Source organism: Pseudophryne corroboree, chromosome 4, assembly GCF_028390025.1.
Source record: "Pseudophryne corroboree isolate aPseCor3 chromosome 4, aPseCor3.hap2, whole genome shotgun sequence".
In the NCBI taxonomy this organism is placed as follows: Eukaryota; Metazoa; Chordata; class Amphibia; order Anura; family Myobatrachidae; genus Pseudophryne; species Pseudophryne corroboree.
Window position 1 is genome coordinate 613211712 of NC_086447.1, and position 13619 is coordinate 613225330.

The 13619-nt window shown below is 47.0% G+C and overlaps 1 protein-coding gene across 4 annotated transcripts in view; it reads right to left on the reverse strand.

Annotated features, from left to right (window-relative positions):
- TMEM181 (transmembrane protein 181) overlaps positions 1-13619 on the reverse strand; it is a 236698-nt gene that overhangs the window by 71803 nt on the left and 151276 nt on the right. For all 4 annotated transcript variants that reach the window (XM_063917643.1, XM_063917644.1, XM_063917645.1 and 1 more), the window contains 2 exons: positions 10755-10854; positions 9687-9817 (listed from right to left, as the gene is read on the reverse strand). In XM_063917643.1, coding sequence (XP_063773713.1) covers positions 9687-9817; positions 10755-10854 — 231 coding nt within the window. The remainder of the gene's footprint in view (positions 1-9686; positions 9818-10754; positions 10855-13619) is intronic.

The following is a 13619-nucleotide window of genomic DNA, read 5'->3' on the forward strand; positions in this document are numbered from 1 at the left end:
GAAAGAACATATATGAGAGAAGGAACATGACAACAAAGAGTGGTGAGATTTAATACCAGCACACCACTAACATACAACAATCAGCAACGGCTCAACAAATAACCACATAACCGAGAACCTGCAGAAAAGTCAACGCACTGAGGTGGCCGCCCAATATCCCTTATGGACTACGAAAAAAGGATTTACCGGTAGGTAATTAAAATCCTATTTTCTCTAGCATCCATAAGGGATATTGGGGAGACTTAGTACGATGGGGACGTCCCAAACCTTCCAGAATGGGCTGGAATGTGCGGAGACTGCTGCAGCACCGCCTGACCAAACTGGGTATCCTCTTTGGCCAGGGTATCAAACCTGTAGAACTTCACAAAGGTGTTCTTCCCCGACCAGGTAGCAGCTCGGCATAGTAGCAAGGCCGAGACACCACAGGCAGCCGCCCAGGAAGATCCCACAGATCTTGTAGAGTGGGCTTTCAGAGACTCAGGAACAGGTAAGGCTGCCGATACATAGGCCTGTTGGATAGTAAGCCTAAGCCAACGAGCAATAGACTGCTTCGAAGCAGGACAACCCTTCTTCTGTGCATCATAAAGCACGAACAAGGAATCCGTCTTTCTGATCCGAGCCATCCGCTTGGCATAGATCTTCAAGGCTCGCATCACATCCAATGCCTCCGGAGGAGCAGAAGTGTCAGAACTGGATGGAACCACAATAGGTTGATTCAGGTGAAACGCAGAGACAACCTTCGACAGGAACTGCTGCCTTGCCCTGAGCTCCTCTCTCTCCTCGTAAAAGACCAAATACGGACTTTTACATGATAAGGCCCCCAATTCTGAGACACGTCTAGCAAAAGCCAGGGATAGTAACATCACTGTCTTCCACATGAGATACTTGTCTTCTACCATCATCAGAAACTCAAACCAGGAGGACTGTAGAAATTCCAACACCACATTCAAATCCCAGGGCGCCGTAGGCGGCACAAAAGGAGGTTGTATCCACATACACCTCTTGCAAGAAGGTCTGAACTTCTGGCAACACTGCCAATTTCTTCTGGAAGAAAATGGAGAGAGCTGAAACCTGGACCTTAATGGAACCCAGACGTAAGCCGTTATCCACACCACCCTGCAGGAAACGTAAGAAACGCCCCAAGTGGAACTCTGCAGGTGGACAGGTTGCGTTCCTCGCACCAAGAGACATATCTTTTTCAGATATGATGATAGTGTTTTGACGTCACATGTTTCCTGGCCTGATCCATGGTAGCAATAACCTTTTTGGAAAGGCCCGTGTGAGCTAGGATGTTCCGCTCAACCTCCATGCTGTCAAACGAAGTCGCTGTAAGTCTGGGTAGACGAACGGTCCCTGTTGAAGAAGAAGTTCGCTTCTTAGTGGTAGTGGCCAAGTGTAATCGACGGGCATGTCCAGAAGATCCACGTACCACGACCTCCGAGGCCAATCCGGGGCAATCAGAATTGCCTGGACTCCCTGATTTATGATTCACTTGAGCACCCTTTGGAGCAACGGAATCGGAGGAAACAGGTAGACCAGCTGGTAAGGCCAAGGCGACGTCAGTGCATCCACTGCCCTCGCCTGAGGGCCCCGGGTTCGAGAGCAACACTAGCAAAGTTTCTTGTTGAGACGAGAAGCCATCAAGTCTATCTGCGGGCAGCCCCACCGGTGGGTGATCTGCTGAAACACTGAGGGTGGAGTCCCCACTCCCCCGGGTGGGGGTCGTGACGACTCAGGAAGTCCGCTTCCCAGTTGTCCACTCCCGGAATGAAGATTGCTGAGTATTTTTGACACCTCTCGCATGCAGGCTCTGCTTTTTGTCCCTCCTTGTCAATTGATGTACACCACTGCTGTGGCGTTCTCCGACTGAACTTGGATTACGTGATTCGCGAGCAGAGGAGAGGCCTGAAGCAGAGAATCATAGATCGCCCAAAATTCCAGAATGTTGATTGTAAGGAGGGCTTCATGGGCTGACCACCTGCCCTGGAACTGCACCCCCTAGGTGACAGCACCCATCTTCGCAGACTCGCATCCGTCGTGAGGAGGGTCCAATCCTGAAACTCCGGCCTTCCAGGAGATTGGAGGACTGAAGCCACCACAGGAGGGAAATCCTGGCCTGAGGTGACAGCCGAATCATCCGGTGCATCTGTAGATGTAATCCGGACCACTTGCTCAGGAGATCCAATTGAAATGTTCTGGCACGGAACCTCCCATATTGGATTGTCTCTCGTAGGAGGCGACCATCTTTCCCAACAATCTGATGCAAAGATGGATGGATGGATGCACGAGCAGGTCGGAGCACCATGCGGACCATCTCCTGAAATGTTCTCGCCTTGTCCTCTGGGAGGAACACCTTCTGGGCCACCGTATCCAGTAACATCCCCAAAAACAGGAGTCGCTGAGTCGGTTCCAGGTGGGACTTCTGTAGATTGAGAATCCACCCATGGCGTGACAGAAGTTGAATAGTGTTGTCGATATGGAGCAATAAAATCTCCTTGGATCTTGCTTTTATCAGAAGATCGTCCAGGTAAGGGACACCATTGACCCCCTGGACCCGGAGCTGGAACATCATCTCTGCCATCATCTTCGTGAATACCCTCGGAGCCGTGGACAGGCCAAAGGGTATTGCCTGGAACTGGTAGTGATCATCCAGTAAGGCAAACCTCAGAAAAGCCTGATGAGGTGGCCAAATTGGAATATGAAGGTAGGCATCCTTGATATCCAGGGAAACCAGGAACTCCTGTTCTTCCAAACATGCAATCACTGCCCTCAGGGATTCCATTTTGAACTTGAAAACCTTTAGGTAAGGATTCAAGGACTTTAGGTGCAAAAATAAGAATTTACTTACCGATAATTCTATTTCTCGGAGTCCGTAGTGGATGCTGGGGTTCCTGAAAGGACCATGGGGAATAGCGGCTCCGCAGGAGACAGGGCACAAAAGTAAAGCTTTCCGATCAGGTGGTGTGCACTGGCTCCTCCCCCTATGACCCTCCTCCAAGCCAGTTAGGTACTGTGCCCGGACGAGCGTACACAATAAGGGAGGAATTTTGAATCCCGGGTAAGACTCATACCAGCCACACCAATCACACCGTACAACTTGTGATCTAAACCCAGTTAACAGTCTGATAACAGCGGAGCCTCTGAAAAGATGGCTCACAACAATAATAACCCGATTTTTGTAACTATGTACAAGTATTGCAGATAATCCGCACTTGGGATGGGCGCCCAGCATCCACTACGGACTCCGAGAAATAGAATTATCGGTAAGTAAATTCTTATTTTCTCTATCGTCCTAGTGGATGCTGGGGTTCCTGAAAGGACCATGGGGATTATACCAAAGCTCCCAAACGGGCGGGAGAGTGCGGATGACTCTGCAGCACCGAATGAGAGAACTCCAGGTCCTCCTTAGCCAGGGTATCAAATTTGTAGAATTTAGCAAACGTGTTTGCCCCTGACCAAGTAGCTGCTCGGCAAAGTTGTAAAGCCGAGACCCCTCGGGCAGCCGCCCAAGATGAGCCCACCTTCCTTGTGGAATGGGCATTTACATATTTTGGCTGTGGCAGGCCTGCCACAGAATGTGCAAGCTGAATTGTATTACACATCCAACTAGCAATAGTCTGCTTAGAAGCAAGAGCACCCAGTTTGTTGGGTGCATACAGGATAACAGCAAGTCAGTTTTCCTGACTCCAGCCGTCCTGGAACACATTTTCAGGGCCCTGACAACATCCAGCAACTTGGAGTCCTCCAAGTCCCTAGTAGGTGCAAGGCACCCCAATAAGCTGGTTCAGGTGAAACACTGACACCACCTTAGGGAGAGAACTGGGGACGAGTCCGCAGCTCTGCCCTGTCCGAATGGACAAACAGATATGGGCTTTTTTGAGAAAAAACCACCAATTTGACACTCGCCTGGTCCAGGCCAGGGCCAAGAGCATGGTCACTTTTCATGTGAGATGCTTCAAATCCACAGATTTGACTGGTTTTAAACCAATGTGATTTGAGGAATCCCAGAACTACGTTGAGATCCCTCAGTGCCACTGGAGGCACAAAGGGGGTTGTATATGCAATACTCCCTTGACAAACTTCTGGACTTCAGGAACTGAAGCCAATTCTTTCTGGAAGAAAATCGACAGGGCCGAAATTTGAACCTTAATGGACCCCAATTTGAGGCCCATAGACACTCCTGTTTGCAGGAAATGCAGGAAACGACCGAGTTGAAATTTCTTTGTGGGGCCTTCCTGGCCTCACACCACGCCATATTTTCGCCACATGTGGTGATAATGTTGTGCGGTCACCTCCTTTCTGGCTTTGACCAGGGTAGGAATGACCTCTTCCGGAATGCCTTTTTCCCTTAGGATCCGGCTTTCCACCGCCATGCCGACAAACGCAGCTGCGGTAAGTCTTGGAACAGACATGGTACTTGCTGAAGCAAGTCCCTTCTTAGCGGCAGAGGCCATAAGACCTCTGTAAGCATCTCTTGAAGTTCCGGGTACCAAGTCCTTCTTGGCCAATCCGGAGCCATGAGTATAGTTCTTACTCCTCTACGTCTTATAATTTTCAGCACCTTTCTGAAACTGATAGTGACAGTTCTGCACCACGAACCTGAGGTACCCTTAGTGAGAAGGGCAAATTTGGGACATAGAGGTAAGCATCCCTGATGTCCCGGGACACTATATAGTCCCCTTCTTCCTGGTTCGTTATCACTGCTCTGAGTGACTCCATCTTGATTTGAACCTTTGTAAGTGTTCAAAAAATTTTTTAGAATAAGTCTCACCTAGCCTTCTGGCTTCAGTACCACAATATAGTGTGGAATAATACCCCTTTCTTGTAGTAGGAGGGGTAATTTAATTATCACCTGCTGGGAATACAGCTTGTGAATTTTTTCCCATACTGCCTCCTTGTCGGAGGGAGACCTTGGTAAAGCAGACTTCAGGAGCCTGCGAAGGGGAAACGTCTCGACATTCCAATCTGTACCCCTGGGATACTACTTGTAGGATCCAGGGGTCCTGTACGGTCTCAGCGCCATGCTGAGAACTTGTCAGAAGCGGTGGAACGCTTCTGTTCCTGGGAATGGGCTGCCTGCTGCAGTCTTCTTCCCTTTCCTCTATCCCTGGGCAGATATGATCTTATAAGGACGAAAGGATTGAGGCTGAAAAGACGGTGTCTTTTTCTGCAGAGATGTGACTTAGGGTAAAAACGGTGGATTTTCCAGCAGTTGCCGTGGCCACCAGGTCCGATGGACCGACCCCAAATAACTCCTTTATACGGCAATACACCTTTGTGCCGTTTGGAATCTGCATCACCTGACCACTGTCGTGTCCATAAACATCTTCTGGCAGATATGGACATCGCACTTACTCTTGATGCCAGAGTGCAAATATCCCTCTGTGCATCTCGCATATATAGAAATGCATCCTTTAAATGCTCTATAGTCAATAAAATACTGTCCCTGTCAAGGGTATCAATATTTTTAGTCAGGGAATCCGACCAAGCCACCCCAGCTCTGCACATCCAGGCTGAGGCGATCGCTGGTCGCAGTATAACACCAGTATGTGTGTATATACTTTTTATGATATTTTCCAGCCTCCCGTCAGCTGGTCCTTGAGGACGGCCCTATCTATAGACGGTACCGCCACTTGTTTTGATAAGCGTGTGAGCGCCTTATCCACCCTAAAGGGGTGTTTTCCAACGCGCCCTAACTTCTGGCGGGAAAGGGTATACCGCCCATAATTTTCTATCGGGGGGAACCCACGCATCATCACACACTTTATTTAATTTATCTGATTCAGGAAAAACTATGGTAGTTTTTTCACATCCCACATAATACCCTCTTTTGTGGTACTTGTAGTATCAGAAATATGTAACACCTCCTTCATTGCCTTTAACGTGTGGCCCTTTAACGTGTATTCACCGTCGACACTGGATTCAGTGTCCCTGTCTGTGTCTGTGTCTACCGACTAAAGTAAACGGGCGTTTTAAAACCCCTGACGGTGTTTTTGAGACGTCTGGTTTGTCGGCCGTCTCATGTCGTCAACCGACCTTGCAGCGTGTTGACATTATCACGTAATTTCCTAAATAAGCCATCCATTCCGGTGTCGACTCCCTAGAGAGTGACATCACCATTACAGGCAATTGCTCCGCCTCCTCACCAACATCGTCCTCCTACATGTCGACACACACGTACCGACACACAGCACACACACAGGGAATGCTCTGATAGAGGACAGGACCCACTAGCCCTTTGGAGAGACAGAGGGAGAGTTTGCCAGCACACACCAAAAACGCTATAATTTTATATAGGGACAACCTTATATAAGTGTTTCTCCCTAATAGCATCTTTATATAGATATTTATATCGCCAATTAGTGCCCCCCCTCTCTGTTTAAACCCTGTTTCTGTAGTGCAGTGCAGGGGAGAGCCTGGGAGCCTTCTCTCCAGCCTTTCTGTGAGAGAAAATGGCGCTGTGTGCTGAGGAGATAGGCCCCGCCCCTTTTCCGGCGGCCTCGTCTCCCGCTCTTTAGTGAAGTTTGGCAGGGGTTAAATATCTCCATATAGCCTCTGGGGGCTATATGTGAGGTATTTTTAGCCAGTATATAGGTTTACATTTGCCTCCCAGGGCGCCCCCCCCCAGCGCCCTGCACCCTCAGTGCCTGCGTGTGAAGTGTGCTGAGAGGAAAATGGCGCACAGCTGCAGTGCTGTGCGCTACCTTTAGAAGACTGCAAGGGTCTTCAGCCGCCGATTCTGGACCTCTTCTTACTTCAGCATCTGCAAGGGGGCCGGCGGCGCGGCTCCGGTGACCATCCAGGCTGTACCTGTGATCGTCCCTCTGGAGCTGATGTCCAGTAGCCAAGAAGCCAATCCATCCTGCACGCAGGTGAGTTCACTTCTTCTCCCCTCTGTCCCTCGTTGCAGTGATCCTGTTGCCAGCAGGACTCACTGTAAAATAAAAAACCTAAGCTAAACTTTCTCTAAGCAGCTCTTTAGGAGAGCCACCTAGAATTGCACCCTTCTCGGCCGGGCACAAAAATCTAACTGGCTTGGAGGAGGGTCATAGGGGGAGGAGCCAGTGCACACCACCTGATCGGAAAGCTTTACTTTTGTGCCCTGTCTCCTGCGGAGCCGCTATTCCCCATGGTCCTTTCAGGAACCCCAGCATCCACTAGGACGATAGAGAAATGGGCCGTACCGAGCTGTCTGACTTTGGAACCACAAACAGGTTGGAGTAATAACCCCTGCCTCATTGTGGTATTGGTACTGGGACAATGACATGGGACTGGACCAACTTTCGGATAGCCTGTTCCAACGTAACTCGCATATCCTCCAAAGCTGGTAAGCTTGATTTGAATAATCGTTGGGGAGGAGCGCCGTCAAACTCCAGCTTGTAGCCTTAAGAAATTAGGTCCCTTACAACGGTATCCTGGCAGGAGCTTTCCTAGATGCGGTTGAAGTGACTAAGTCGGGCTCCCACCACGAGATCTCCTCGGGGTTTGTGGGCACCGTCATGCTGAGGACTTAGTGGAAGCAGAACTGGTGCTCTATTCCGGAGAACCGGTGGTTGCAGGTCTTTTTGACTTACCTCTGGTGCCTCTATTTGCATAAGAGGCACCTCTGGCCCTAGAACTGAAATCTGTTAGACCGAAAGGACTGAACAGACGGCCACTGGTAGGAACGCCTCGCCGGTGGGGCCCCAGAGGGGAGAAAAGTGGATTTCCCAGCCGTGACTTTGGAAATCCACATATCCAACTCAACCCCAAAGAGCCATTCCCCTGATAATGGGAGGGTTTCCACACTGCGCTTTGATTCTGCATCCGCTATCCACTGACGCAACCACAAAGCCCTGCATGCCGACACTACCATGGCAGAAGTCTTAGCATTAATATTCCCCATCTCCTTGAGCGAATCACACAGGAAGCGTGCAGTGTCCTGGATGTGCCTAAGGAGGGTCACTGTAGTGACCAGAGGCATAGCCCCGGAGAGGCCATCCTGAATTTGAGTGGCCCATGAATGAATAGCATGGGTCATTCAGCAACCCACCATGACCGGCCTTTGCTATACACCTGCTGCCATGTAAATAGATTTGAGCTGTCTAACATCTGCCGTAGCAGCTAAATCTGCAACAGCCTGTTGTAGTAGCTGAGTTTTCTGTACATTTGCAGTGAGCTGGAATGACATATCTGACATCATAGTTTTAAGAGACCCTAGCCAGGAGGGCTCTGGACCCTCTCCCCCAGCCCCTTCGCTGATTTGTGAAGATTGGCTGCATTGTTCAGAAGAAACAGAATCAGATGATACTGGAGAGAATCTAGTGTGACATACACTGCACAGCCTTTGTTTACCCATGTTTCACAGTAAGCACAAGAACATACACATAGACACAGACAGTAATACTTTTCAAGCCTGCCCTTACTGTATGCGAGAGGAGACACACATAGAGAGAGACACCAGCACACCCCTAGCTGCACAGTCCCAGTGAGGCTGATAGCTAATTACTGTATATCACAGTAACATTAATAATTGCTGTCATGTAGAGGACCCAGATAGTGTACAATAGCGGCTCTCCCCCTTTGCTACACCCTGTACCAGTCTTCCAGCGTGTCTTGTGAGGCAGGAAGCGCTGTGTGTGCTGTCTGTGGTTGCATTAAGCAGAGAAAGGCGCCAAAATGCCTCTGGTTCCGCTCTGAGGTAGCTCCGCCTCCCCCAATGGCGCCAGAGCTACAGTGATTTTTTTTTTACTGGCAATGTCTCCTGTTTGCTTAAAAACATCACACAAGTGCTAGTTCAAGCTGTTTATAGCCAGTCTACATAGGGGGCTCTAGCGGGTCCCCCCCAGGAGGGTCCCATATGCCGCGCCTGCATTTAGCCACACTTTGAACCGGGGGACCCCCCTAGCGGGGCCCCCGGTTTGTACTCCCCACTGTCGTCACCTTCAGGCATTTGTCAGGGGTGTGCGGCGTGCTGCGGCTGTGACAGCCAAGGAGCAGTGCCCCACTGAACAACAACCCCTCATGACGGTGATCCTGCAGCGGGAAAGTGGTTCTGCACCTCGCAAGCCCGGTGACTGCCCTCCCCCCAACTCCCACGGTTCAGGCATGCGGTTTCCAAAACAGCATACCAAAAGTAACAAACATTTAAAAGAAATTGAAGAAAACTCTCTGGAGCTGCAGAGATGTGCATCCTCTCCTGAGGGCACTTTTTTTATAAACTGCCTGCGGGAGGGGGCATAGAGGGGAGGAGCCAGCACACCCAGTGAAGAAATTTAAAGTGCACCAGTTCCCTATCTATACCCCATCGTACTAAGTCTCCCCAATATTCCTTATAGACTACGAGAAAAGGATGTACCGATAGGTAATTAAAATCCTATTATTTTTCTCATTTCATAGGGGCAGTGATGCTTTATTTAGACTACACAACCAAAGGCTTGGGTTAGCATTTTTCTCCCCAATATCCCTTATGGATGCTAGAGAAAATATGTGTGCCTAGATTAAGTCCTCAAAATCTTGTTACACATTTATACACCACAAAACCTGTACTAAAATTCTAAATGCATTTTACCTTGAAATTTACAGCGTGTATTATACCTACTTGCTCACATAAATGGTTAGTGTACAGAATATTTAATTAATGATGAATGCACACGTGGACAATATCCCGCCGGTGTAATCTACAATTGCAGGCGTAGATTGCCTACCTGTACTCGTATCCCATGGTAAACACACAGCCAGAACAGCAAAAGCGCACAAAGGAAGAGTGACTGAAATAGGTCATCTAGCATGCCAGGGAACCAGCTATTAACCAGGAACGTGAGAGGGAAGAATGGATCTGCAAAGAAACAGGAGACACTGTTCCATCACAAGGGGATTATGTTCACTATTTCAGTCCAATTGGTTCATTTGTACGTAGTGATTGTACCATAGTGAGAAAGAACAGATGGTGTTTAGATACAAATCATGGCCGTTGTTGAATAGTCTAAAAACATTTGTAACAAAGGAACCATTATAGGCCACAATTTAATTCCAAACTACAGATGAAGACAAGGAGTGTCAGATATAAACAACAAAGTCAGCAACAGACCTGCCTGAGCCATATAACTGCCATTCTTTGGTGCACAAACTATTTCATGTACAAGCCATAATTCCAGTAGTATGCAGCATAATGATTTACTTAGACAACACAAGTTGATATCTTTTTTGAATGGAGCTGACATTTAAATCCAATCCAACAAAAGAAAACTGTGACATGTCTGCATTTTATTTAAAAGGAACTGTTGATTACAGATATCGAACATTGCGCAGTATGTAAGTAATATGTCCTCAATATGCAAAGTGTACATACATGTCTTATCTGGTATACCAATAAATAATTTACACTATAAGAAACACTACCGTGTATCAGATACCTGTGACTGTGCTTTTTATATAAAGTCCCTGTAAAGTCACAATGGTATTAGATTATAGACAGAATGGAAGATCAGTTAATATTATCCACTGTTTTCACACAGTGTATGATGTTGAAATATTGTATAAAGAAATATTAGGGGCAGTTATGCCTAAATAGTTACCGTTATTAAGTGTAATAGGGACTAGAAGCCAACTTTAGCTGTACTTTATTCCTGCGTTACCCATAATCTGATTATAGCCATGACATCACTAGGAAATAGACCCAAAAGGGTCTGTTACTATGGTGAGAAGGGCTGTATGTGACCCTGAGAGATTACCACCACTATAAAGAAACATTAGACAATAAATCTGTAACATACCATTGTAGAGCAGTAGCAGGGGTAAAAGGATTGACATCCACTTCTGTTCAATACCCCAGTCTCTCATGGAAAACTTTCTAAGGGAATGTGCAAACAGGCACTGCAAACAAATAAGCAACAAGTTACTGAACACACACTTCTGTAGCCAATTAAGGCTAAAAATCCTGTAAGTTTTACAGGAATCATAAACAGCAAGCTCTTAATATAGAAGTGAATGCGATGGGTGAAATGCACAACTGGGAAGGTAAGTAGTTGCTATTCTAAGGTGGATATCCAATTACTGGTGAATTAACATCAGGTCCGAAAAACAACAGCTTTTCTGACTTTTTACCGATGTTTCAACAATTTAAAAAAAAAAAAAAAAAAAATTTTTTTTTTTTTTTTTTTTTTACAGGTTATCCAACATGCATCGCCCGTAAAAAACAAAAACAAAAAAAACCGACATCCCGAAAACACACAGGTTCAGTGAAACCTGAGTGTTTTTTGGTAGAAACAGCCCCGTTTTCGCATGAAAATGGGGCTGTTTCTGGGAAAAATCCCTGATAACCACGGCGACCTGCAGTAAATTATCGGGGCTAATTGGATATACCTCTAAGACATTTGGGTACACAGCATTTTTGTTTTCCCACCTCCACTTCTGTCAATTATTTCAGTTAATTAATTTATAGTTATTTCGGTCAGCTATTTCAAGTCACTGCATTATGGTCATTTCTGTCAGTTATTACAGTTCATTAAAGTTTTCTTTCAAATCCATCCAGTGGAAGGCCCAGAACAGGCTCCCAGGTCCAAAGTTCTGCCCAGCGTACACGAACAGGAGGTCCAACTAGGACCCCAACACATTACTACACAGGTTCTCAAACTCGGTCCTCAGAACCCCAAACAGTGCATGTTTTGCAGGTCTCCTCACAGACTCACAAGTGAAATAATTAGCTCCACCTGTGGACCTTTTAAAATTTGTCAGTAATTAATACACCTGTGCACTTGCTGGGCTACCTGCAAAACATGCACTCTGTGGGGTCCTGAGGACCGAGGTTGAGAACCACTGCATTAATATGTTTTCTGGCATCCAATGTTACTACTCTGTGAAGTTTTCTTCTAAATTCATCCAGTGGAAGGCCCAGAACAGACTCCCTGTGCCAAAGTTCTGCCCGGCCCATTCTGCCACGAGGTCCGACCAACCGTAACCCCCCTAAAACCTGGCCAGGATCCAACTGGACCACCTCGCATTGGTTTCATCCCTATCGGTACAGTGGCGTCTGAATGCATAACCAGACAGACAAACGAACAGACCAATAAATGTTATTTATAACATTTGTATACACTTTGGCCCTCATTCAGAGTTGATTGCTCGCTAGCTGCTTTTAGCAGCAGTGCGAACGCTAAGCCACCGCCCTCTGGGAGTGTATCTTAGCAGAAGTGCGAACGAAAGGTTCGCAGCGCTGCAACAAAAGAAGATTGTGCAGTTTCTGAGTAGCTCGAGACTTACTCCTAGCTAGCGGATCACTTCAGACTTTTTAGTTCCAGTTTTGACATCACAAACACGCCCTGCGTTTGGCCAGCCACGCCTACGTTTTCCCAACCACTCCTGCATTTTTAGCTGACACGCCTGCGTTTTTACACACACTCCCCGGAAACGGTCAGTTACAACCCAGAAACACCCACTTCCTGTCAATCACTCTGCGGCCAGCAGTGCGACTGAAGAGCATCGCTAGACCTTGTGTAAAACTGCATCGGCTTTTGTGAAAGTACGTCGCGCGTGCGCAGTACGCACCATACGCATGCGCATAAGTGCAGAGTTTTAGCCTGATCGCTGCGCTACGAACAACGGCAGCTAGCGATCAACTCGGAATGAGGGCCTTTATGTCCTGCTATACTAGTTTTGCTTTGTATGGAAGTTGTCCTTGTGGTGAATTACAAAAAAAGAGAACTAGATGATTTAAATAGGAGAACATAAACTTTAATAAAGTATACATGTCAGGCAATGCCTTACAGGAAGACGCAGGTACATCAAAACTCAGAAATAGGAAGTAATTATTATGGTGGGAATTCAATTTATCACAAAGTGTTTACACGAACAGGACTTTACTTAAATTTCATGCCTGATGGTGTTATCGGACAATTCAAGTCCCATTTTTATCACACTGACCGGTTTTCGTGTGAAAAACACAAAATCTGGTATAAGTTCCCGAATCCATGTGTTTTCACGTTCGCAAAAATGGGTCAGTTATTGGGGATATATTTTTTCCTGCAAGTGAAAAAAAATCCAATACTGCTGGTCATCAGGGTTAATTGAATAAGCCCCCAGGGATCAATTAGCCACAGTAATTTATTTTTACTGCAGCTAACTGAATTCCCAAGAGTGTGTTTGAGCTGAAGGTAGCGAAAGAAAGTTGGTTATGACGGAACAAATAAAAGGAGGCGGCATAACAGAGCCCATGAGTACTATTCCAGCAAAGTTAGTTACTTTGAGGGGGAATTCAAATGAGGGCAGGAAATTTTAAAAGCCCCGTGGCACAGGGTTTTCCTATTCAATTAGAAGTGAGAAAATGAGACGCAGTGCTTTATACAGATATCACTGAATCTTTTTTTCACGCACCCCCTAAGCATGTCTGATTTTTCTCTAAAATCGTTATTTTCATGAAAAATCATCGGGATTTGGTCTGGCACACTTGTGGAACTCCCCCCTAAGAGCTAATTAAGCAATTGGGAGTTTCCAATTAACTTAATTAGTCTATAATTTACCTTCTGAAGTGCTGCTTTCTTCATCCAGCATCGGGACTCGGTCTAATGCAGCAGCGGTGAGCGTAATGTGTTCAAGTGTGTGTAAGTAAGTGTGTGTGCGCGAGTTACCCACACCTTCTCCCG